General features: G+C 41.7%; 2 protein-coding genes across 2 annotated transcripts; both read right to left on the reverse strand.

Moving 5' to 3' along the window:
* Positions 1-398: 398 nt before the first annotated feature.
* On the reverse strand, positions 399-27,878 carry LOC141014290 (NACHT, LRR and PYD domains-containing protein 3-like). The gene is made up of 12 exons (XM_073488058.1): positions 27,697-27,878; positions 26,750-26,852; positions 26,509-26,637; positions 25,280-25,378; positions 24,441-24,522; positions 24,125-24,353; positions 22,244-24,047; positions 21,680-21,853; positions 5,653-5,826; positions 4,541-4,714; positions 1,390-1,436; positions 399-1,155 (listed from the first exon to the last, which is right to left on the reverse strand). The coding sequence occupies exons 1-12, from the start codon at positions 27,707-27,709 to the stop codon at positions 620-622; spliced, it is 3,564 nt and encodes a 1,187-aa protein (XP_073344159.1). The 5' UTR covers positions 27,710-27,878; the 3' UTR covers positions 399-619.
* On the reverse strand, positions 16,642-20,261 carry LOC140994123 (stonustoxin subunit beta-like). Its single transcript, XM_073463697.1, has 2 exons — positions 20,225-20,261; positions 16,642-17,836 (listed from the first exon to the last, which is right to left on the reverse strand). The coding sequence occupies exons 1-2, from the start codon at positions 20,259-20,261 to the stop codon at positions 17,283-17,285; spliced, it is 591 nt and encodes a 196-aa protein (XP_073319798.1). The 3' UTR covers positions 16,642-17,282.

Raw genomic sequence — 27,878 nt, forward strand, 5'->3', positions numbered from 1 at the left:
CACACACACATATGTATATATGATAACCTAATTTCCCCTCTGGAATTAATGAAGTTATCTATCTATCCATCTAATTATGACTGAAATGTGCTTTATTTGGAAGCAATTTGTGATGTGATTGACTTTAGCCTATTAATTGCATTATTTGTGCACTATTAGATGAATCCCCTGCTTCACTGCTCCCCAGCACCAGTAGGCAGCTGAGGTCCAGAGGCGCTCATGCCGCCCTGGCCAGCTGCCCATATTGCCCACATGAGGAACCGCCCCTGCCTGAACTCTCACCAACATCAACAAGACAGAAGATCAGCTGTGAGGACCCTCCAACACTCCTGCAGCTCAGCGGCTGATGTGGACACTTCAAGCCTCCAGGTCACATGACAAAGGACGAAGGAGACGTCTGGTGTCCAACACATATTATATTCACACACTGTGATTTTTATATAACAGAGAACAATGTGGGAAAACTCATCAGACAGGAAATATTCTGTGTCTATGTGAGCGTGTGTGTGTGTGTGTGTGTGTGTGTGTGTGTGTGAGTGTGAGAGTCTGTGTGTGTGTGTGTGTGTATGTGAGTGTGAGAGTCTCTGTGTGTGTGTGTGTGTGTGAGTGTGTGTCCCTCCTACAGAGACACTGAGGAACCAGGTGTCCAGAACCAGAACCCAGGATAAAGAGGTTGAGTGAATGTGGTGTTGAAGGTGTCGAGGTGGATCAGTGAGTCAGAGGAGACTCTGTAGAAGGACAGAGTGCCAGCAGGACAGTCCACATACACTGCTACTCTGTAAGAGACAGAGGAGGAGGAGGAGGAGGAGGAGAGATGTGTTCTTCTCTTATTGTGACAGACAGAGTAACGACCACCATCAGAGCAGCTCAGACTCCAGGACTGATTATTCTGTCCAAACACACAGTCCTCACTGTCTCCTCTCCTGCTGATTCCTCTGTAACTCACTGATATTTGAACCCTTCCTCTCCACTCGACCTCCCAGTAACAGCGACCAGTCAGACCATTTCTACACAGCAGCTGAGGCCACCAGTCAAACCTCTCTGGATGATCAGGATATGGCTGCTCCTCTATCACACGTGTCACCTTCCTGTTGTTGTCAGACAGTTTGAGGCGTCTGTTCACTGTGTTTGTGTCCACTGTGAGTTCACAGACATCTGATGGAGAGAACAAGACACAATACAGCAGCAGTTTATCATCTAACACAGCTGATGGTTTATTTGTTGCTTTATTAACAGACTGACTGTTAATTAGATCAAAACTTCACAATGACTCATCTTTTTGGATCTTCTTTCAAACTGACAGTTGAATGCAGATACACAAGCTTTAGATTTAAACTACTTTAACATGTGCTGCCTTGTTTTCATCAGTCAAAGTGAACACACACTTACACTTCCTCAGACCAGGTTTCAGCCTCTGCTCTCCACCATGTTCCACCCTGGAGGAAGAAACAAAGTCAGAATGAACCTTCAGAAGCTTCCTCATCAATGATCTTCATAAAGCTTCACTCAGATCACCATGAAGACAAAACAGCTGCATTTATAAAACACACTTCATACACACACTCAGACTTTACATCAAATATTCACAAACAACAACTACATAACTAGACAATTCCCCGTTGGGAAATCGCGAGAGTGGGCTGTGCTGCGCTGCATGTCTGTGTGTGTGTTTGTGTCATCTGCCTGCCTGTCTGTCTGTCTGTCTGTCTGTGTGTGTGTTTGTGTGCATGTGTGTGTCTGTCTGTCTGTCTCTGTGTGAGTTCCTGGCTTGAATGAATGAAAAGATAATCATTAAGTATAGTTGAAATGTTGAGATACTGTGTGTGTGTGTGTCTGTCGTCTGTCCGTCTGTTTGTCTCTGTGTCTGTCTCTCTGTCTCTCTGTGTGTATGTGTGTGTTTGTGTGCATGTGTGTGTCTCTGCGTGTGTGTCTGCCTGTCTGCCTGCCTGCCTGTCTGTCTGTCTGCCTGTCTGCCTGCCTGCCTGCCTGTCTGCCTGCCTGCCTGCCTGTCTGTCTGTCTGCCTGTCTGCCTGCCTGCCTGCCTGCCTGTCTGCCTGCCTGCCTGCCTGTCTGCGTGCGTGTGATTTACATTGAAGTGAATGGAGCAGTTGAGAGCCTGCTGCACCAACATTCTGCCATACACAATCATTGAAAATCCTGAATTTTTCCAAAATCACTCACCATCATTAAAGGGTCAGGGTTCAAAAACAAAACATCGTAGGAAAAAAGTTCAAATACAACTTAATAATAAAAAGCTGGTCGACTGAATAATCACTGAATAAATTCATTTTCCTGACATTTAATAATGTGAAGTGACAGAATCGACCGCAGTGGAAAATATATGAAACATAAAATAAAACTACGACTGAACTTTGAACCTCGACTTTTAAAACAAAACAAACGAGACGTCCTCAAAGTGTTCAGAAAAAAATCCTGACAACTGGACAAACTCATTCTGATGAACATCAGGTCAGATCAGGTATCTAAACACTTTCTGACAGCAAACTTAATGCTTTTAAACATCTTTTAAAGAAAATCAAAGAACATTAAATAACCTGTCAACAACTAATGAATGCATGTTGGAGCTGGCGGATATGAAACGATCTCATGTTGACCTGAATGAACTGTGTTCTCCTGTTGTGTCAATCATGAAACAGAAACTCTTCACACGTCTCAAACTAAATCTTAAATGTCTAAATGTTGTAGCTTTCATTCACAGCTGGCTTCAAATAATTAACTTGAACAACAGAAATGTGTAAATAATAACTCAACATGAAGAACAATATCACTGCGGAGCACTATAGCACGTTAATACTGACAGGCTGTTAAAACCTCTCCACGTAAAACTGAACAGTCTTATTTCTACACTGAACTTTATAATCCTGTTATCTCACAGTTAAATATGAGAAAAGCTTCAATCACTGATGACAACACGCTGGTTTTAAACATCAGGGTTCAGATATCATCACTGGTGGAGTCTTTGCTGTCTGTCCTGTAGGGGGCAGTGCTTTTTATAATGCCAGGGTCAGACAGGACATGGAAGCAGCGCGCTCGGAAATTCTCGTGCGAGCCACAGCCTTTCTGTTCACGCCAGATGCAAATTTCTCCGCGCCGGTCGGCAAGCGGCTCTGCTCCTCGGCTGTTCTGTAGTCACACTTGGAGCTGTTTTTTTTACCATGGTTAAGTACATAACTGCATAAAATTATAACGCCATGTTTTCCTGACAACTGAATGATCGCTGCACGGCGCGCGCAGGCAGCGGAGCAGAGCGCTGCGGCGCCTCCTATGTGAACAACACCATGACATGGGTGCCGAAACGAAAATGGCTCCGCTCCTTGGCGCTTCGCAGCTAATCGTGTCGCTTCCGTGCTGGGGTGCATGTTAGTGCATGTGAGTGAGTCCCTCTCTGTCCGACCTTCAAAAGTTTTCACCATGGCGGCCTGGTAACACACTTTCTCATACTACATCGAAACAGTAACCAAAATATGTTTCTGGAAACATTTGAAGTCACTGTAGCACAATATTGATTCATGTTTGATCAGCTCTGCCTCATTTTACTGTTATAACCCTTTTCCACTGGTCAAAAATCCCACTTAAACCTGCTAAGATCAGCTTTTGTGTGCAGTGGGAATGTGTAAACTCTGCATTTACACCCGGGTCAGTGACTATGCAAATAAGGAAGGTGGAATTGAATTTTGGATGCTGTCTCTTGTTATTTTTATATATGGTTCAGTAATGGCGTCTTGAACAGAGAATGACGTGACACTCCTCTGTGTGTGTGTTGAGATCTGTGCTTCTCTGTTCTGGTACATAGTGGCCTGGTAAGACACTTTAACATATAACATCGAAATAGTAACTAAAATATGTTTCTGAGACCATTTGAGGTCACTGCAGCAGAATATTGATTGATATTTGATCAGCTCTGCCTCATTTCACTGTTATAACCCTTTCCCCTAGTCAAAAAATCCCACTTAAACCCACTAAGATCAGGCTTTTGTGTGCAATGGTAATATTTAAACTTTGTGTTATTTTCTCTTCTGTTTAACTGGTGCTGTTTCCTGTTTCCGACGCTTTCATGATGTAAAACATGACATCATGGTCTTATGTTTACAACGTAACGCTTCAAATAAAATCACAGAGAGGCTGCGTTGCCTGTGGGAAGTGGGAATGGGGTCATCTAGAGCGACATCTAGTGGCAGTAGATCTCAGACATTTGACCTTGAAGCCAGGGTCCCTCAGGGCATAATTCAAATGGACACAGTGCATTTTGTAGTGATGGAAACTGGATTTCTGTGTTTTACTCACATATATCACATATCTAAATAAGGTAACAACACATATTCTGGTCTAATTCATTATAATTTCAGGAAAATGTTAAATGGAAAAAGCCTCTATGTCCATTTTTAAACACTTGTTAACAAATATTGATAATTAAAAGAAGCCATTTTTTTCATTTTCTGATTTTAATGACAGAACAGACATTAATTAAGACAAAGGTCGAACAGACAGATTGTCAAGAGCTCTTGTTGTCTGTTCATACCTGAGAGTGTCCAGTCTCCAGTCTGGATCCTCGAGTCCAGCCGACAGCAGCTTCACTCCTGAGTCTCCTGGATGATTGTAGCTCAGGTCCAGCTCTCTCAGATGGGAGGGGTTGGATCTCAGAGCTGAGGCCAGAGAAGTACAGCCTTCCTCTGTGATCAGACAGCCTGACAGCCTGGAGACACACACACACATGCACACACACACACACCAATCAATCATCAATTTTAAAATGCCCTGTTGTTGAAATAGCTCGTGAATTTCTCCATTTACACCATTAAAACACAATATTTCATTAAAGATAGTTCTTGTTTGGCACAAGCTCCTCATCCATCATGGTGCTAGCTATAGAGTGGTGTAATTTATAGTCCGAAAACAAAGAAATCAGTTAGCATGTTAGCATGTCCTGTCCCCTTGACTCAAAGTCTGAGTTTGTTGAATGTGTTTTCAGTTAAATGTGTGAAATAAAGTGTGTGGTTACCACAGACTGAACACATTTACATGTTTTGTTCTATAACATAAAACACATCATTAAATGTCCCACAGTTTAATTATAAAGCTCTTCCGTGTGTTAAAAACTGTTAGCGGTTGCTAACAAGTGTCTAAATGAGACTACAGAGGTTGTCGAGGACATTAAACGTCCTCACAGCGAACACGGAGACTCATCTACTCACGAGTCCGTCTTTACAGGCCCATTTTAGTTACACACTGTTCTGACTCTGACTTTACAACTTGTACATTGATCAGTATATAGAAAACCTGGATAGTAATTGTGCAGTAAGACTCTTAGTGGTGGTGATGTTTAAGTCATGTGACCGTGATGTCGTCTGTTTGTAGCCTAACATTAGCTTTTGACTGCTACACATTTCATTTACGCTTCAAACATCACAAAGTGGAGTTCATCTGTGGAGATTATCTTGATCAACAGAACCTGGAAAGATCATAAACTTGTGTTTGACATAGATTATTTTCTGTAATAATCCAGATTACAGTTCGATAATCCCACAGAGGAACCAGGGCCATGCTAACTTAAGGAGTTTGGAAATGGAAGTATGATGACACTAAATACAACAACCTCTACGGTTATCTCTTGAATAGGGTATGAATCCTGACCTGAGAGTCTCCAGTTTACAGTGTGGATTCTTCAGTCCAACAGACAGCGGCTTCACTCCTGAATCCTGCAGGTCGTTGTTACTCAGGTCCAGCTCTCTCAGACTAGAGGACTGGGAGCTGAGAACTGAGGACAGAGCTTCACAGCTTCTCTCTGACAGATTACAGCCACTCAGCCTGACGGAGAGTTAGTGACAAAGACAAACACTGATACTGTTTCTGTCTCATACAATATAAAACACATCACATTTCTATGGACTGGGTCTTTATAGTCTCAAGTATATTACTGGGATCTGTCAACAATTAATAAAATGTCCTAAATTATACTCATATCTCTGGGATTGAGCCTGACATGAACTACAAAGTGACAGTTTTCTTCTATTTCATGGATGCATTAATCTGTAGAGGTACAATCAAACTAAAGGAACAATATGCATGTTTTACAACTGATCAACTAATCAATCTGATGACTAAATCTTTGAACTCTTATTTGATTGATATTTGATATTAGGAGATTCATTAGTGGAGAAAAACCCTACATGTGTGATACAGTATCTGTTCACCTACAGAGCTTTGTTGGAGGCTTTGACCACTGGCAGCAGCCTCAGAAGAGCCTCCTCTGAAGCACAGTATTTCTTCAGGTCAAACACGTCCAGATCTTCTTCTGATGACAGTAAGATGAAGACCAGAGCTGACCACTGAGCAGGAGACAGTTTATCTGTGGAGAGACTTCCTGATCTCAGGTACTGTTGGATCTCCTCCACTAGAGAACCATCATTCAGTTCATTCAGACAGTGGAACAGATTGATGCTTCTCTCTGGAGACAGATTCTCACTGATCTTCTCCTTGATGTACTTCACTGTTTCCTGATTGGTCTGTGAGATACTTCCTGTGTGTGTCAGCAGACCTTGTAGGAGAGTCTGATTGGTTTGCAGGGAAAGACCCAGGAGGAAGCGGAGGAACAGGTCCAGGTGTCCATTTGGACTCTGTAAGGCCTCGTCCACAGCCCTCTGGTAGAGATGTGTTGGTTCAGGTTTGTCTCTGAATGGAAACACCCACCACCACCACCAGGAGGTTTGTTTTCCTTCTGCCAGCAGATTGACTCCAGATTTGATGAATGTCAGATGGACATGAAGAGCAGCCAGAAACTCCTGAACACTCAGATGGACGAAGCAGAACACCTTGTCCTGGTACAGTCCTCTCTCCTCTTTAAAGATCTGTGTGAACACTCCTGAGTACACTGAGGCTGCTCTGATATCGATGCCACACTCTGTCAGGTCTGATTCATAGAAGATCAGGTTTCCTTTCTGCAGCTGCTCAAAAGCCAGTTTTCCCAGAGACTTAATCATCTTCCTGCTCTCTGGAATCCAGTGTGGATCTGTCTCAGCTCCTCCATCATACTTGACTTTCTTCACTTTGGACTGAACCACCAGGAAGTGGATGTACATCTCAGTCAGGGTCTTGGGCAGCTCTCCTCCCTCTCTGGTCTTCAACACATCCTCCAGAACTGTAGCAGTGATCCAGCAGAAGACTGGGATGTGGCACATGATGTGGAGGCTTCGTGATGTCTTGATGTGGGAGATGATTCTGGTGGCCTGCTCCTCATCTCTGAATCTCTTCCTGAAGTACTCCTCCTTCTGTGGGTCAGTGAACCCTCTGACCTCTGTCACCATGTCAACACACTCAGGAGGGATCTGATTGGCTGCTGCAGGTCGTGTGGTTATCCAGAGGCGAGCAGAGGGAAGCAGTTTCCCCCTGATGAGGTTTGTCAGCAGCACATCCACTGAGGTGGACTCTGTAACATCAGTCAGGATCTCAGTGTTGTGGAAGTCCAGAGGAAGTCGACACTCATCCAGACCGTCAAAGATGAACACAACCTGGAACTCTTCAAAGCTGCAGATTTCTTTGGTTTCAGTGAAGAAGTGATGAACAAGCTCCACCAAGCTGAACTTTTTCTCTTTCAGCACATTCAGCTCTCTGAAAGTGAATGGAAATGTGAACTGTATGTCCTGGTTGGCTTTGTCTTCAGCCCAGTCCAGAGTGAACTTCTGTGTGAAGACTGTTTTCCCGATGCCAGCCACTCCCTTTGTCATCACTCTTCTGATTGGTTCGTCTCTTCCAGGTGAGGCTTTAAAGATGTCTTCTTGTCTGATTGTTGTTTCTGGTCTGTCTGGTTTCCTGGATGCTGTTTCAATCTGTCTGACCTCATGTTCATCATTGACCTCTGCAGTCCCTCCCTCTGTGATGTAGAGCTCTGTGTAGATCTGATTCAGAAGGGTTGGGTTTCCTGCTTTAGCGATCCCCTCAAACACACACTGGAACTTCTTCTGAAGGTTAGATTTGAGTTGACGACAAACTGCAGCAACAGTTCCTGAATGAAACACAACACATCAGTGAGTGGATGTTAGTGTGAAGAAGAAAACAGTTTATTGAGGAAAATCCTCTTACTGCTCTGCAGACAGTCAGCCAGCTCCTCCTGCTTCATTCTCCTCAGGAAGTTCAGTGTGATCTTCAGAAATGCCTCTCTGCTGCTCCTCCTCTGCTCCTCCTCCTCACCGTCCAGCACCTCCTCATCCTCACTCTGCTTCTCTGAGCATTCTGGGTAATCTGGACTCAGAACCTTCTGGAACTTCTTCAGCTCGTTCTTCACAAAGGTGACAACGTTCTCCTCAAGATGCTGCAAAAGAGTAAAACTTCAAATGTAAAATGAGACATTTCATTTCATTTGCAGCTGAAGTAAAGTTGTTGTTGGACATTTACACACCTTAAATATGGAGTCCAGGTCTGTTGGATGCTGCTGGACAGACGGATCTTCAGGAACCTCAGAACCTTTTTGCTGCTGAACTCTGGTAAGAACAAAATACTGTGATGTTTTCTCAATATAAACACATACACATGGTTGTGTTAGAGGCTCAGAATGAAAAACTATCAGACTGCTGCAACATTTTCAATCAGCAGGGTTTCCTGTGCCACATATTCACAGTCAGCAACACTTTTCATATCATCGTCTGATGTTCACTCTCCACACATCACCTCTGCTGTCACTCTTCACTGTGAACTAGGTTGTAATAACATCCTCATATAATCCTGCTCTTAATTTCTCACAGGACCTCACTAAAAACACTGAGTCACAAACATGTTCATGTCTAAATGTACACAAAGTCAATAACATTTTCACTGCAAAAGTACAAACACATTAAACATAATCAATAATCAATATATTTTCACACTGTGTTAGAACAACTCTGTATGTTCCACACAAATCTCTTATTAACTGTTTTACCAACTGATTTGAATCTTTTCCTTCAGTTCAGATCAGAGAGTCGAAGTCACTTTGTGTTTTACTGAACTAAGTGACTGAATCACAGCAGTTATCCTCACTGTCTTCAGTTCAGTACAATGTTCAGCCTGTTTGTCAGTTATACTTATCAGAGTTCCTCAGATTTCTTGTCAGACTGTGATCCATAAACATTGACCTCCATTAAAATCAAGCTCAACAGTCACAGTTTGAATTTCTACTCGACCTAATTGTTTACTTGTTTATTACTTCTACTTTGCTCTTGACCCACTGTAGCACTCGCCACGTTGTATTTGAGATTTTTAAGTAATCGACTGTAAAATGTCAGAAAAGACTGAAAAATGTTCATCACAAGTTTCCAGAGTCTTCATTCGGTCCAGAACTCAAAGATTTCACATTACACTGATGTAGAAGAGAGAAAAGAAACAAATCATCACATTTGAGAAGATGGAACCAGAGAGAGATCAACATCTTTAGTCCACGAATGATTTGAACATTCGATATCAAATCTAAAGGAAAATCATTTGCTCTCATTTAATCACTTGCTTCATGTATTAACTGTCATTTTCTGGAAAATCTTTAATACTAAATGTTCCTCTTTGAAGAAAACATTAAATCAGTGGAGTGTGAAAGTTGAGACCAGCTGACAGATCATTTTATGTCAGGACTTGATAAAAGGAGAGCTGCAGAACAACAAACTCTTCTGGTTTACATTCTTACCTGTCTTCAGCAGAGTGGTCTCCATCCTTGAAGTAAATAGGCCAATCCATGGACCGGTCACTCTTCACTGACACTCTGCTGGGTGCAGGAGAGTCTGGTCTCTGCTGCTGAACCCTGATAGAAACAGACAGACAAACCAACGCACCTCTCAAACCTTCAACCACAAATTAATGTTCAAATGTATCAAAATCTAAAGTTGATTTAAAGAGAAGAAGTCCAGAAAAACCATCAGAGTTTGATGATCCAGTTTGGGACAATAACCAAAGTTCATATTATAAGTCAGATAAACTGGTTCTAGTAATCGTGTCATGTTGCTGATCATTCCTTCAGTTTGAAGCTACAACCCTTTTTAAAATGTGACATGATGAGATCAGAGGAGGTGGACAACATTACAGGAGGCTTCTTTGAAATGATAAACATCAGTAAAATGTTGTCTGAATGTTACAGATGAAACGTTCCTCCAACAATAACATTGTAAGAACATGTAGAGAACATGATGAAATGTTACAGGAACGTTCCTGCTGGCTGGGACTATGTTGACTTACTGAGTCTCTGAAGGACGTTTTCCTTTAAACTCTAATGGTGGATCCATGGACCAGTCACTCTTGATGGACACACAGCTGGGTCCAGGTCCAGGTCCAGGTCCAGGTCCAGGTCCAGGTCCAGCAGAGTCTGGTCTCTGCTGCTCTGGGCTTCAACACAACACACACAGAGCTTTGAGTGTGAATCATGATGGTGGAGTGATTTGAGTGCTGAGCTGTGACATGGAGAAGAGTCATGGACAGTTGGAGATCCTCATCTCACCTCTGAGCTTTGGTCTGGCTGTCATGTTGCCCACACAGAGTGGTTTTAGAGGGAGGGCCTCCCTCCTCTGTCTCCTCACACTGATTCATAGCAGAGCCCACACCTTCACACAAACACAACAACATGATTTATCAGCATTCCTCTCAGTCACATGACAAACATACAGAGTCTGACTGGAGGAAACTAATGAAGCTTTCTGACACCAAATGATAAAAACACAAATCTGACAGTTTAGAATGAAGTTTAAAGTAAAACCAGCTCAACATTTAGTTTCTGACCACAGAGACCACAAAGAGCAGTTAAGACGCTTCAACAAGCCAAAATGAATATTTCAGCTCAGCAGAAGCTGCTGAATTCACGTCCACATCAAGTCACAGAGACTTTCTACCTTCATCTGTAGGAAACACTGGAGCAGAGCTCAGACTGTCAGTCCATTCATTGATCAGCTGATTGACAGATCATTACAGGACAGCAGTTTGAATGATTTACACTCATTTTTCCTGCAAAAATAACAAACATGAGCTTCAGACTTCTTCACTGTCTTTATAATTTAAACCTTTGTGCTGCTGGATGTCAGACTTATTAATAGTCGAGTCTAAACAGCTGATGGATTGTTAGAAAAACTGCTGAAACTAAGTTGATAATGAAGATAATGGTCAGCAGAATCCTGAACTGAGAGAGAAGAAGCTTCTTATTGATCCATCAGGAAGAATCAATTGAGTGGAAGCTGCAGCCAGGAAGCCAATCACAGAGCAGCTGGTGTAGTTCTGCTGTCAGTCCACTAGATGTCCTCAGTCATCTACAGTCACTACAGAGCTGCTCAGTAAACAGATAAACAGGCTTGTTTCCAGATGAACTGCTGACAGTTTCCCAGCAGCCTTCAGTCTGTACAGGAAGTCACAGAAACACTCACTTCCTGTTAGATCTGATTGTGATGTATTAAAATGTGATCAGACCCAGATATCAGATTATAAACAGTCTACACTTGTTTTAATTATGAAAGGACGCCTGTTTCAACACTTCACAGACGATCTGTGAGTCTGTTTGTGGTTCAGCCTCCATTTTACATAAACTCTCATCATATCAGTGTTTTGCTGTTTATGAATCAGCTGAGCAGACATGTTGCTCCTAAACTACATCAATACATTGAACACATTAACAGTCAAACAGGAGAAAGAAGTACAAGACTTCATTATTGATCTGTCAGATCTTTAGACTGTCAGGGATTCACATCTGTACACATGACATATTGTATTTGATTCACTGTTGTGTGTGTAGATCAGAGAAGTCAGAGAATTACCAGCTGATCAAGGTTCAGTCAAAGAACAACAAGTTTTCAGGCCGTCAGACCGGTTCTGACAGAACCTCATCTCTCAGCAGTGAGTCAGCTCAGATTACAGTCCAACTTGTTTCCTGCTGCTGATTAAATCAAACTCAACATGAAAAGGTTCATTTTAGCCGTAAAGTAACATATCAGAGAAAAATAGTGAATTAATTCATGAAAACCTTAAAACAGTAATTAACAGTGTTGAAAGGATTCATCACTGCTCTCGTCTACAAGCTCATCATGTATCCACAAAATATAACAAATGACAGCAGAGTTTCTTCATCAAAGGTGTGTCATGTTACCTGTCAGAGTTCTCACCTGTTAAAGTCCAGATGAGGTCAAAGAGTCATTCTTCCTTCGTCTGCAGACTCTGACAGACGCTGCTGGTGTCTGTGTTCATCTGACCGACAGCCGTCACATCCTCATACCTTCAAATACAAATCCAGACGCGTCAATGACGTGAGAGCAGAAACCCAGTGTGAGCTGTAGTGCCGCCAGTCAGCAGCAGGTGTCAGTGTTACAGAAGGTCTGTCAGTCAGCGCTCTGATGGGAGAGATTTCACAGCAGTTAGACACACTGACAGAGATCCAGAGTCCAAACTGCAGGAACAATGAAGCCCGAAAAGAAGAAGAGAAAGAAAAACAGGTTGATTATTGAATGAGGGAGAGAGAACAGTCTGTAAACTCATGACAACATGTGACAAACACAAAGTGCATCAACAAAGAGACAGAGAGGTGGACTGAAACCAACCAGCAGATATCTGACACACATTTACAATAAAGCTGCCTCTTTCAAATGTTTGTTCTGTTTTCATTCAGTAACAACAGCATTAATGTTTGGTGGCTGAATTTAAAGGAGTCCTTCACATGTTGTCACATCTCAGTATCTTAATACAAAACTCACATGCTGTATGTGTGTTGAGAGAGTCGCTGCTGATCATGTGTTCTGCTAAACTGGACTTTCTTTCATTGTCACATTATAATATTAATACAATCACAATCAGCTGATCAAACTTTGATGAGCACATGATTGTGGCTCGGTCTCTCTTGTTGAAACTAAACTTCTCTCCACAAACATGTCACATTTAGAATAATGAGGTCGTTGTCTACAAAAATACATCTTTATTTTAAAACCTGCTTCAGAAATAATATCATTCTTATTGGTGGACTAAGAGACTGGACTGTTTGTAAAAAATGTACATTTTCACAAGTACTGTACTTCACTACTTGACTACTTAACTTTGACATACTTGTACTTTACTTTGATACAGCTTTACACTTCTCTTCCACTCCATTTATCTGACAGCTTTAGTTACTAGTTACTTCACAGATTATTATTGTAAATATGTCAGTTGGGCTCATATCAGTCTCTTGTCTCATTTCCCTTCATTTCAACAGACAAAAGCATTTGGACAGCAGCGCGAGCCTCTTTAAATTCATTTAGCGTCATCTTAAATTGTTCCACACCATCTGAGATCCTCTCAGTATCTCCACCATCAGCAATCAGCTGTCTGACTTTGTTAACTCATTTTCCATTTGAGCACTCTCTTCTTCAGCCATCATTCCGTATCAGTCTTTAGGATTACAGTTCAACTCATCTCTGTTTCTTTTTCTTTTCCATCAACACTTTGATCCAAATTGTAGGAGCCACACATTGTTTTGTTGAGGATGATTTGGGTTTCGATTTGTTTGGTCTGGTTGCCAGGTGATATGTGGTGTTTGGGTCACATGGGCACCGTAGTAGGTTACAATAGGGGCTGAATCACCTGAACTGGGGGAGGAGAGAGGCGAGTTAGGTAGCCGTAATTTTTGTTGACTGCCTTTTGTTCAAGTTTGATCGTTTTGATACATGTTTTCCAGCTGATATGTGCGCGTAATCTGAAAGCCGCTGTAGGAGCTCTTTTGTTATTAAATACACTGAAACTCACCTGGACTCAGCGTGCTTCTCTGTATCGGCAGCAGCGTGTGATACAAATATACAGGACCTATTCTCTACCTCTCAAGCAAGTTTAAGGGATTGGAAAGCCGCAACACAAATCTTAACAAACACATTTCTGTCGGATCTGTTTTCTTTCCATGACAGCGTCCAAACATCCAGATATCGTCAGTTTCATGTGTCATCTTTGTCACTTAACCGTTCATTTCAGCCATGTAATTGAGTCGTGGACTCACTTCTGATCCGTGCTTTAGTTCACTCACGAGCCTTCCCAGCTGGCTCGCCACGTCATGCTGGTGGCGAGACTTCGCAGCTGGCTCGCCACGTCATGCTGATTGCCTAATCAGAGTGCTCCGTGCGCGCAGAGGTTTCCATACTGTCATTCATAAAAGTCAATGCGTAAATTTCAGCCAGCGATCCGAAATGTATCCGTCATGAGTCCAGCGATTATTCCAGCGGATCCGGAGTCTTGGACTATGTTCTGGCTTGTTCTTTAAAAGTCTTTTAAAGTTTGCCATCTTGACAGAGCTCCACTTCTTGACTCGCACGTTAAAAAGTCGCTGATTCTGTTGCCTCCATTTGATTTATTGACACTTTGAAACAAGACAAAAAAACAGTCTTTGTGAGGTCAAAGACGGTACCGACCCAGTTCTACACCCTCGCTTGCTGAAGAGCCCAACGACTCCGTTCCAACCGCTCTTTCACAGCTGATCATCATCTGATTAATCACATTGATTGGTTGTCACTTCATGGATCAAAGGAGAATCCTACACGGACTCAGCAACCTGTGACAATATTAACGTTAACATGAAAATGTCTGACACCTGCCCTCTTCCAAACAGTCTGCAGCGTCGACTTCCCAGATGGTTCTGCGTCAGAAACCATCAGGCGTGTCAGATGATTATTGATGTACAGTGTGAGTCTATAAACCATCCAACTGTTGTGTCCTTTAACAGGGAGAATAGAAGCAGGAAGAGAATGAAGACAACAACACTGAACAACTCTCCTGATGATCCATCAGTTTGTTGTTGTTAAGAACTGAACCAATTAAAAATGTATGAACCAACAATCAGAGATGGGCCCGAACACATCAGTATGCCTCAGTATGGGTTGGATGTTGTTGGGCCAGTTGTTGACGGGAGCTCCACAGTTAAAGTGAAGTCATTATTTAGTCTCCATCATGTAGTAACCTGGGGCCAAATGTAGAAACCATGTGAACACACCAAAAATGTACTTACGCCACTTTTTCCACGCAGGTTTCCAAATGTATTAAAATGTACAGCAGTGAGAATGTGTGTACACGTGCACATCTTTAACACCATGTGTACCATGCAGCAGTCTGTTCAGGCTGATTATTGTGATGTTGCAAGTTGTCAAAAATTAGATCAAAGTGTGAATTAGGGTGACGTTTTATTTACAGCTGTTTGTTTTGTCACTAAATTGTGTCAGGATTACATCTATAGCTTAAAAAGCCTCATTATGATCACACAGTGATGCACGAGTTGTTTTTACTGTCTTCTGTAAATATGTTTGTCAGTGTGCATTATGATCATTATAATGACAATGATCCTCATGTAAAGAAACTAATACAGACATACACAAGTATGTGATATGATGTTCATGTATATAAAATACAAATGACGTCCAATATAAACAAACTGTGAGTCTTATTTTAGGAATTTCCCTTTAACATATTCACACACTGAACAAACAGATAAATGAGTCGTTAAAAAGCCTTTTTAAAGATCACACAACATTTCTGTCTCAGAATTTGTCAAATGGTCAAAATGTTCACATGAAGCTTTTTTCTTCATGAGGCTTCAGCTGCTTCAGTGTTTTAATACATCCATCAGTTGTGACTGCAGGAAGCTGATATTCACGTATTTATGGTTCTGGTACAAACTCAAAGTGACGTCACCGGTTTTAATGTGAAACTTCAGCTGTGAAACATCATCTGAAGCTTTAATGTTTCACCTCCATCAGTCAGAGATGATCTCTGTCTGTATCTGTGTGGATCTGCTGCCTCCTGCTGGTCACTCTGCAGTCTGACACTCTGCTGCTCTGCACCAGCTCACATCAACCACTTCCTGTTACTGACGAGGAACCTAAAGGAGAAGGAAGGGTCATCACGTCACTGGATCTCTGGTGTCAGACTGTGGTGACGGCTGTATTGAAGTCTATGGGAGATGATGGAGAAACACTACAACTCAAAACATCTACATCGTCTGACTTCTGATGAAGAAATGGCCCCAGAAAATGAAAGAACACTTTCAGAGAGATCAAAACTAAAGAAACACAACTTCCTGTCCTTACTTCTTGAGCTCTGTAACAGTGTGTTAATAAGTGTCGCTGGGTCTCGTCTTCATCACAATAAATCACAGGACATATTTCAGAGCATCTCTACTGCTCTCTCTCAAGCAAAGAATATCAATCATCATTTCTACTTTAATTCTGGAAACTACTGTACAAACACATTTCTAATTAAAGGCTTTGTTAAATACTAAAACAAGATATTCAACCTTGTTGTTGACCAATTATTCAAAGATTAAGAACATAAAACAATAACTTGATTCTGGTTATTTTAACAAAACCATTTATTACAGAATCATATTTGTTCAATGTTAAATCATCATTATATTTGGCTGATAAAATACTTATTTGTGATGGGTTATGTGTGTTGAATATATTTTCAACTGATTTAAACATTCACAAAAACAGTTTTTAACATTTTGAAACATTGATGAGGCTCAGTGTCTTTAATTATAACACATGGTACTTCCCTGAACTCTCACCAACATCAACAAGACAGAAGATCAGCTGTGAGGACCCTCCAACACTCCTGGAGCTCAGCAGCTGATGTGGACACTTCAAGCCTCCAGGTCACATGACAAAGGACGAAGGAGACGTCTGGTGTCCAACACATATTATATTCACACACTGTGATTTTTATATAACAGAGAACAATGTGGGAAAACTCATCAGACAGGAAATATTCAAAGCACATTATTGTTATATGTTTTAAAAAGGGCTCTTTAAATGTAGACTCAGTCTGAACTGACTCCTGTTGGTATCACCCAAAGCATGATGGGAAGTGTGGTCCTCACAACTCTGAACTGATTCAACTCAACTGGTAATAAAAAACATGTGGAGCCACAAAATACATCTAATTTATTATGTTCTTTACCAGCAGAACATTATTTTAAAGTATTGAGACTCAGAATGTGTCGACAACATGATTCTTTATATACAGATGATGGAAATGAACTGAAATAACTAGAATGAAAAACAATCTGATGATCGACTTCATGAACAATAATAACTCATCTCAGTTACAAAAACTGTGGAATCATATTTGTACAAAGTCAAATGATCAGAACATATTTTTACACTTTCATGTTTGTGGACCTGATTTACACCTTCAAACACACCTGGATGTGTGTGTGTGTGTGTGTGTGTGTGTGTGTGTGTGTGTGTGTGAGTTTGTGTGAGTATGTGAGTGTGTGTGTGTGTGTGTGTGTGTGTGTGTGTGTGTGTGTGTGTGTGTCCCTCCTACAGAGACACTGAGGAACCAGGCCAGAATCTAAACCCAGGATAAAGAGGTTGAGTGAATGTGGTGTTGAAGGTGTGGAGGTGGATCAGTGAGTCAGAGGAGACTCTGTAGAAGGACAGAGTGCCAGCAGGACAGTCCACATACACTGCTGCTCTGTTAGAGACAGAGGAGGAGGAGGAGGAGGAGGAGGAGGAGGAGGAGGAGGAGGAGAGGTCTGTTCTTCTCTTATTGTGCCAGACAGAGTAACGACCATCATCAGAGCACATCAGACTCCAGGACTGATTATTCCGTCCAAACCAACAGTCATCACTGTTTCCTCTCCTGCTGATTCCTCTGTAACTCACTGATATCTCAACCCATCCTCTCCACTCGACCTCCCAGTAACAGCGACCAGTCAGACCATTTCTACACAGCAGCTGATGCCAGTAGTCAAACCTCTCTGGATGATCAGGATATGGCTGCTCCTCTCTCTCACATGTCACCTTCCTGTTGTTGTCAGACAGTTTGAGGTTTGTGTTCACTGTGTTTGTGTCCACTGTGAGTTCACAGATATCTGATGGAGAGAACAAGACACAATACAGCAGCAGTTTATCATCTAACACAGCTGATGGTTTATTTGTTGCTTTATTAACAGACTGACTGTTAATTAGATCAAAACTTCACAGTGACTCATCTTTTTGGATCTTCTTTCAAACTGACAGTTGAATGCAGATACACAAGCTTTAGATTTAAACTACTTTAACATGTGTTGCCTTGTTTTCATCAGTCAAAGTGAACACACACTTACACTTCCTCACACCAGGTTTCAGCCTCTGCTCTCCACCATGTTCCACCCTGGAGGAAGAAACAAAGTCAGAATGAACCTTCAGAAGCTTCCTCATCAATGATCTTCATAAAGCTTCACTCAGATCACCATGAAGACAAAACAGCTGCATTTATAAAACACACTTCATACACACACTCAGACTTTACATCAAATATTCACAAACAACAACTAAATAATAAAAAGCTGGTCGACTGAATAATCACTGAATAAATTCATTTTCCTGACATTTAATAATGTGAAGTGACAGAATCGACCGCAGTGGAAAATATATGAAACATAAAATAAAACTATAACTGAACTTTGAACCTTGACTTTTAAAACAAAACAAATGAGACGTCCTCAAAGTGTTCAGAAAAAAATCCTGACAACTGGACAAACTCCTTCTGATGAACATCAGGTCAGATCAGGTATCTAAACACTTTCTGACAGCAAACTTAATGCTTTTAAACATCGTTTAAAGAAAATCAAAGAACATTAAATAACCTGTCAACAACTAATGAATGCATGTTGGAGCTGGCGGATATGAAACGATCTCATGTTGACCTGAATGAACTGTGTTCTCCTGTTGTGTCAATCATGAAACAGAAACTCTTCACACGTCTCAAACTAAATCTTAAATGTCTAAATGTTGTAGCTTTCATTCACAGCTGGCTTCAAATAATTAACTTGAACAACAGAAATGTGTAAATAATAACTCAACATGAAGAACAATATCACTGCGGAGCACTATAGCACGTTAATACTGACAGGCTGTTAAAACCTCTCCACGTAAAACTGAACAGTCTTATTTCTACACTGAACTTTATAATCCTGTTATCTCACAGTTAAATATGAGAAAAGCTTCAATCACTGATGACAACACGCTGGTTTTAAACATCAGGGTTCAGATATCATCACTGGTGGAGTCTTTGCTGTCTGTCCTGTAGGGGGCAGTGCTTTTTATAATGCCAGGTTCAGACAGGACATGGAAGCACCGCGCTCGGAAATTCTCGTGTGAGCCACAGCCTTTCTGTTCACGCCAGATGCAAATTTCTCCGCGCCGGTCGGCAAGAGGCTCTGCTCCTCGGCTGTTCTGTAGTCACACTTGGAGTTGTTTTTTTACCATGGTTAAGTACATAACCGCATAAAATTATAACGCCATGTTTTCCTGACAACTGAATGATCGCTGCACGGCGCGTGCAGGCAGCGGAGCAGAGCGCCTCCTATGTGAACAACACCATGACATGGGTGCCGAAACAAAAATGGCTCCGCTCCTTGGCGCTTCGCAGCTAATCGTGACGCTTCCGTGCTGGGGTGCATGTTAGTGCATGTGAGTGAGTCCCTCTCTGTCCGACCTACAAAAGTTTTCACCATGGCGGCCTGGTAACACACTTTCTCATACTACATCGAAACAGTAACTAAAATATGTTTCTGAAAACATTTGAAGTCACTGTAGCACAATATTGATTCATGTTTGATCAGCTCTGCCTCATTTTACTGTTATAACCCTTTTCCACTGGTCAAAAATCCCACTTAAACCTGCTAAGATCAGCTTTTGTGTGCAGTGGGAATGTGTAAACTCTGCATTTACACCCGGGTCAGTGACTATGCAAATAAGGAAGGTGGAATTGAATTTTGGATGCTGTCTCTTGTTATTTTTATATATGGTTCAGTAATGGCGTCTTGAACAGAGAATGACGTGACACTCCTCTGTGTGTGTGTTGAGATCTGTGCTTCTCTGTTCTGGTACATAGTGGCCTGGTAAGACACTTTAACATATAACATCGAAATAGTAACTAAAATATGTTTCTGAGACCATTTGAGGTCACTGCAGCAGAATATTGATTGATATTTGATCAGCTCTGCCTCTGTTATAACCCTTTCCCCTAGTCAAAAATCCCACTTAAACCCACTAAGATCAGGCTTTTGTGTGCAATGGTAATATGTAAACTGTGAGTTATTTTCTCTTCTGTTTAACTGGTGCTGTTTCCTGTTTCCGACGCATTCATGATGTAAAACATGACATCATGGTCTTATGTTTACAACGTAACGCTTCAAATAAAATCACAGAGAGGCTGCGTTGCCTGTGGGAATGGGGTCATCTAGAGCGACATCTAGTGGTAGTAGATCTCAGACATTTGACCTTGAAGCCAGGGTCCCTCAGGACGGGCATAATTCAAATGGACACAGTTTGCATTTTGTAGTGATGGAAACTGGATTTCTGTGTTTTACTCACATATATCACACATCTAAATATGGTAACAACACATATTCTGGTCTAATTCATTATAATTTCAGGAAAATGTTAAATGGAAAAAGCCTCTATGTCCATTTTTAAACACTTGTTAACAAATATTGATAATTAAAAGAAGCCATTTTTTTCATTTTCTGATTTTAATCACAGAACAGATAAAAATTGAGACAAAGGTCGACCAGACAGATTGTCAAGAGCTCTTGTTGTCTGTTCATACCTGAGAGTGTCCAGTCTCCAGTCTGGATCCTCGAGTCCAGCCGACAGCAGCTTCACTCCTGAGTCTCCTGGATGATTGTAGCTCAGGTCCAGCTCTCTCAGATGGGAGGGGTTGGATCTCAGAGCTGAGGCCAGAGAAGTACAGCCTTCCTCTGTGATCAGACAGCCTGACAGCCTGGACACACACACACACACACACACACACACACACACACACACACACACACACACACAAACACCAATCAATCATCAATTTTAAAATGCCCTGTTGTTGAAATAGCTTACGAATTTCTCTATTCATGCCATTAAAACCCAATATTTCATTAAAGATAGTTCTTGTTTCGCACAAGCTCCTCATCCATCATGGTGCTAGCTACAGAGTAGTGTAATTTATAGTCCGAAAACAAAGAAATCAGTTAGCATGTTAGCATGTCCTGTCCCCTCAACTCAAAGTCTGAGTTTGTTGAATGTGTTTTCAGTTAAATGTGTGAAATAAAGTGTGTGGTTACCACAGGCTGAACACATTTACATGTTTTGTTCTACAACATAAAACACATCATTAAATGTCCCACAGTTTAATTATAAAGCTCTTCCGTGTGTTAAAAACTGTTAGCGGTTGCTAACAAGTGTCTAAATGAGACTACAGAGGTTGTCGAGGACATTAAACGTCCTCACAGCGAACACGGAGACTCATCTGCTCACTAGTCCGTCTTTACAGGCCCATTTTAGTTACACACTATTCTGACTATGACTTTACAACTTGTACATTGATCAGTTTATAGAAAACCTGGATAGTAATTGTACAGTAAGACTCTTAGTGGTGGTGATGTTTAAGTCATGTGACCGTGAACATTAGCTTTTGACTGCTACACATTTCATTTACGCTTCAAACATCACAAAGTGGAGTTCATCTGTGGAGATTATCTTGATCAACAGAACCTGGAAAGATCATAAACTTGTGTTTGACACAGACTATTTTCTGTAATAATCCAGATTACAGTTCAATAATCCCACAGAGGAACCAGGGCCATGCTAACTTCAGGAGTTTGGAAATGGAAGTATGATGACACTTAATACAACAACCTCTACGGTTATCTCTTGAATAGGGTATGAATCCTGACCTGAGAGTCTCCAGTTTACAGTGTGGACTCTTCAGTCCAACAGACAGCGGCTTCACTCCTGAATCCTGCAGATCGTTGTTACTCAGGTCCAACTCTCTCAGACTAGAGGACTGGGAGCTGAGAACTGAGGACAGAGCTTCACAGCTTCTCTCTGACAGATTACAGCCACTCAGCCTGACGGAGAGTTAGTGACAAAGACAAACACTGATACTGTTTCTGTCTCATACAATATAAAACACATCACATTTCTATGGACTGGGTCTTTATAGTCTCAAGTATATTACTGGGATCTGTCAACAATTAATAAAATGTCCTAAATTATACTCATATCTCTGGGATTGAGCCTGACATGAACTACAAAGTGACAGTTTTCTTCTATTTCATGGATGCATTCATCTGTAGAGGTACAATCAAACTAAAGGAACAATATGCATGTTTTTCAACTGATCAACTAATCAATCTGATGACTAAATCTTTGGACTCTTATTTGATTGATATTTGATATTAGAAGATTCATTAGTGGAGAAAAACCCTACATGTGTGATACAGTATCTGTTCACTTACAGAGCTTTGTTGGAGGCTTTGACCACTGGCAGCAGCCTCAGAAGAGCCTCCTCTGAAGCACAGTATTTCTTCAGGTCAAACACGTCCAGATCTTCTTCTGATGACAGTAAGATGAAGACCAGAGCTGACCACTGAGCAGGAGACAGTTTATCTGTGGAGAGACTTCCTGATCTCAGGTACTGTTGGATCTCCTCCACTAGAGAACCATCATTCAGTTCATTCAGACAGTGGAACAGATTGATGCTTCTCTCTGGAGACAGATTCTCACTGATCTTCTTCTTGATGTACTTCACTGTTTCCTGATTGGTCTGTGAGATACTTCCTGTGTGTGTCATCAGACCTCGTAGGAGAGTCTGATTGGTCTGCAGTGAGAGACCCAGGAGGAAGCGGAGGAACAAGTCCAGGTGTCCATTTGGACTCTGTAAGGCCTCGTCCACAGCACTCTGGTAGAGATGTGTTGGTTCAGGTTTGTCTCTGAATGGAAACACCCACCACCACCACCAGGAGGTTTGTTTTCCTTCTGCCAGCAGATTGACTCCAGAGTTGATGAACGTCAGATGAACATGAAGAGCAGCCAGAAACTCCTGAACACTCAGATGGACGAAGCAGAACACCTTGTCCTGGTACAGTCCTCTCTCCTCTTTAAAGATCTGTGTGAACACTCCTGAGTACACTGAGGCTGCTCTGATATCGATGCCACACTCTGTCAGGTCTGATTCATAGAAGATCAGGTTTCCTTTCTGCAGCTGCTCAAAAGCCAGTTTTCCCAGAGACTTAATCATCTTCCTGCTCTCTGGAGTCCAGTGTGGATCTGTCTCAGCTCCTCCATCATACTTGACCTTCTTCACTTTGGACTGAACCACCAGGAAGTGGATGTACATCTCAGTCAGGGTCTTGGGCAGCTCTCCTCCCTCTCTTGTCTTCAACACATCCTCCAGAACTGTAGCAGTGATCCAGCAGAAGACTGGGATGTGGCACATGATGTGGAGGCTTCGTGATGTCTTGATGTGGGAGATGATTCTGGTGGCCTGCTCCTCATCTCTGAATCTCTTCCTGAAGTACTCCTCCTTCTGTGGGTCAGTGAACCCTCTGACCTCTGTCACCATGTCAACACACTCAGGAGGGATCTGATTGGCTGCCGCAGGTCGTGTGGTTATCCAGAGGCGAGCAGAGGGAAGCAGTTTCCCCCTGATGAGGTTTGTCAGCAGCACATCCACTGAGGTGGACTCTGTAACATCAGTCAGGATCTCAGTGTTGTGGAAGTCCAGAGGAAGTCGACACTCATCCAGTCCGTCAAAGATGAACACAACCTGGAACTCTTCAAAGCTGCAGATTTCTTTGGTTTCAGTGAAGAAGTGATGAACAAGCTCCACCAAGCTGAACTTTTTCTCCTTCAGCACATTCAGCTCTCTGAAAGTGAATGGAAATGTGAACTGTATGTCCTGGTTGGCTTTGTCTTCAGCCCAGTCCAGAGTGAACTTCTGTGTTAAAACTGTTTTCCCGATGCCAGCCACTCCCTGTGTCATCACTCTTCTGATTGGTTCATCTCTTCCAGGTGAGGCTTTAAAGATGTCTTCTTGTCTGATTGTTGTTTCTGGTCTGTCTGGTTTCCTGGATGCTGTTTCAATCTGTCTGACCTCATGTTCATCATTGACCTCTGCAGTCCCTCCCTCTGTGATGTAGAGCTCTGTGTAGATCTGATTCAGAAGGGTTGGGTTTCCTGCTTTAGCGATCCCCTCAAACACACACTGGAACTTCTTCTGGAGGTTAGATTTGAGTTGACGACAAACTTCAGCAACAGTTCCTGAATGAAACACAACACATCAGTGAGTGGATGTTAGTGTGAAGAAGAAAACAGTTTATTGAGGAAAATCCTCTTACTGCTCTGCAGACAGTCAGCCAGCTCCTCCTGCTTCATTCTCCTCAGGAAGTTCAGTGTGATCTTCAGAAACGCCTCTCTGCTGCTCCTCCTCTGCTCCTCCTCCTCACCGTCCAGCACCTCCTCATCCTCACTCTGCCTCTCTGAGCATTCTGGGTAATCTGGACTCAGAACCTTCTGGAACTTCTTCAACTCGTTCTTCACAAAGGTGACAACGTTCTCCTCAAGATGCTGCAAAAGAGTAAAACTTCAAATGTAAAATGAGACATTTCATTTCATTTGCAGCTGAAGTAAAGTTGTTGTTGGACATTTACACACCTTAAATATGGAGTCCAGGTCTGTTGGATGCTGCTGGACAGACTGATCTTCAGGAACCTCAGAACCTTTTTGCAGCTGAACTCTGGTAAGAACAAAATGCTGTGATGTTTTCTCAATATAAACACATACACATGGTTGTGTTAGAGGCTCAGAATGAAAAACGATCAGACTGCTGCAACATTTTCAATCAGCAGGGTTTCCTGTGCTACATTTTCACAGTCAGCAACACTCTTCATACCATCGTCTGATGTTCACTCTCCACACATCACCTCTGCTGTCACTCTTCACTGTGAACTAGATTGTATGAACATCATCATATAATCCTGCTCTTAATTTCTCACTGGACTTCACTAAAAACACTGAGTCACAAACATGTTCATATCTAAATGTACAAAGTCAATAACATTTTCACTGCAAAAGTACAAACACATTAAACATAATCAATAATAAATATATTTTCACACTGTGTTAGAACAACTCTGTATGTTCCACACAAATCTCTTATTACTGTTTCACAGGTTCAGAAACTCCTTCAGTTCAGATCAGATCAGAGAGTCGTTGTCACTTTGTGTTTTCCTGAACTAAGTGACTGAATCACTGTTCACACAGCCCAGCAGTTATCCTCACTGTCTTCAGTTCAGTACAATGTTCAACCTGTTTGTCTTAATATGACTATTTAATGATCTTTAACGGAGCAGTCTCTGTATGATTTAAACTGAGTGGGCAGTCCACAGTAATGTTCCCTGACAGCTGAAACTAAGTTAACTACAGCAGAGAGGATGATCCATGTTTATTATTGTCAGGAGCTGAACTACAAACTCATCTGGTTTAATTCTTACCTTTTTTTATCAGAGTGTTTTCCACCTCTGAAGTTAAGAGGATTAAACATGGACCGGTCACTCTTCATGGACACACAGCTGGATACAGGCTGATGATCCCTGATAGAAACAGACACTCAGACCAACAAACTCAACAAACATTCAGCTGCAACTTTATAGTCGATTGTTGTCACAAACTAAATAAAAAAATAATAAAGTCGACCTAATACTGAACTTTTCTTCACTGCAGCTCTCTGTTACCATGGAAACCAGTGGATCACACATCACACTGATCAGGAAACTTTGCAGTAGGAAAATAAACTTGGCAGTGAAACTGTTGGTTTGGTTTCTGTTTACTTTCATGTTCTTCAGATAATTCAACCTGTTTTATTGCAGCTGAATGTAAAAAAAACACATTTTGTATGAACTTGTTCGGCTACATGCAGCCCTGCACCTGTGCAAGTTTATGATTGTAATCAATAAAGATGAATAAAGAGCTGTGAAGGAGATATTGTTGTTATCATTAGCCTGCAGAGTTACAGATTATGGGTCGTAGAATATTCTGGTCAATGTCAGTCGAGTCCAAACATTTAAAGGAAGACGTGGAACCTCTGACAATATAAACAGCAACATGCACAAGGAATCACAAAGGGTTTTTATTTTTGGTGGCACAAAAGTACTCGAACAAGTTACTTTACTCAGTAGGTAACTCTGTGGCCTAACAAGTTACTTTACTCATGGAAGTAATCCTGTAATGTAACAAGTTACTGTCAAAAGTAACGCTACCCCACACTGTTTCTAACATATATGCTCATACCACCATATCAGTAAGAAGCTATAGATAAATATGATGAATCAGCCATATTGATCAATCAGTCAGACTCTGATACAAATATGTTCATTGTTACAAACAGGATTAGAGCAACATGAGCTTCAGAGTTCAATTATCCAGTTTGGGACAATAAGCAAAGTTCATATTATAAGTCAGATAAAATGGTTCTAGTAATCGTGTCATGTTGCTGATCATTCCTTCAGTTTGAAGCTACAACCCTTTTTAAAATGTGACATGATGAGGTCAGAGGAGGTGGACAACATTACAGGAGACTTCTTTGAAATGATAAACATCAGTAAAACGTTGTCTGAATGTTACAGATGAAACGTTCCTCCAACAATAACATTGTTAGAACATGTAGAGAACATGATGAAATGTTACAGGAACGTTCCTGCTGGCTGGGACTATGTTGACTTACTGAGTCTCTGAAGAACATTTTCCTTTGAACAGTAATGGTTCAACCATGGACCGGTCACTCTTGATGGACACACAGCTGGGTCCAGGTCCAGGTCCAGGTCCAGCAGAGTCTGGTCTCTGCTGCTCTGGGCTTCAACACAACACACACAGAGCTTTGAGTGTGAATCATGATGGTGGAGTGATTTGAGTGCTGAGCTGTGACATGGAGAAGAGTCATGGACAGTTAGAGATCCTCATCTCACCTCTGAGCTTTGGTCCGGCTGTCATGTTGCCCACACAGAGTGGTTTTAGAGGGAGGGCCTCCCTCCTCTGTCTCCTCACACTGATTCATAGCAGAGCCCACACCTTCACACAAACACAACAACATGATTTATCAGCATTCCTCTCAGTCACATGACAAACATACAGAGTCTGACTGGACACCAGATTCACACAAACACTAAATACATCCAAATCTGACTTCAGTCTACACGACAGACATGTTGACACTTTCAGCTGCAGTAAAACTGAATGTAATATTTTCAGCTCCTTTCAGACTGTTTAAAGATTTGAGTTGAATGATGCCAGTAAAAAGCCGCAAAATAACCCAGTTTAAACAACAAATAACTTGGGATGAGCTGAAACACTGGAAATGTTCAGTTTGTATCAAATAAAAGTGTCTGTCTCTTTAAAAAGGACCGTGTGGACTGAACTAGTTTACAGTAAAAACACCAAAACAAGAACAAACCACGAGCACAATCATTCAGCTCCACATCAGTTTGTCTTCTTATTGTCATGTTTCATGGATCTTTGTGTGTCCTGTCATAAATGCTGTCGGACTGTAGAAAAGACTTTGCGCCAGTGCGCCTGTATTCTCATCTTTACGGTAGTCAACGCCGTCAGGGTGTTTTCTCACAAACAAACAAACAAACAACAATAAACAACCTCTCACACTGTTTACCGACTGTCAGCAGCTGTTAGCATCACCGGTGAAGCCGCTTTTCACCGTTTCAAACTGTTCAAGTCCTCAAGAGCCGAGCGGTTGATCCTGTCGACCAACGAGCTCGACACCTCTCACACATTTCAACAGGTTTCACTGCGGTGATTGTGTCAAACTAATGAAGACACACACAGTCTGATAACACGAGTCTTTACAGGAGAAAACACACAAATCACACATGAAGAGGTCACGTTAAAAACACACATTTACCTAGGGTGACCATATTTTGATGACCAAAAACCAGGACACTCGGCCCAGCAACGAGATATGATACTCAAAATTTACTCAAAGATGCCTTAAAATTAACATACATTTAAACTTTAAATGGCACCCCCATTGGACACCGAAACATATGTACCCGGTTTGCACATGGTAGACGAAGCCTCCCACTT

Source organism: Pagrus major, chromosome 1 (assembly GCF_040436345.1).
Source record: "Pagrus major chromosome 1, Pma_NU_1.0".
Taxonomy (NCBI): domain Eukaryota; kingdom Metazoa; phylum Chordata; class Actinopteri; order Spariformes; family Sparidae; genus Pagrus; species Pagrus major.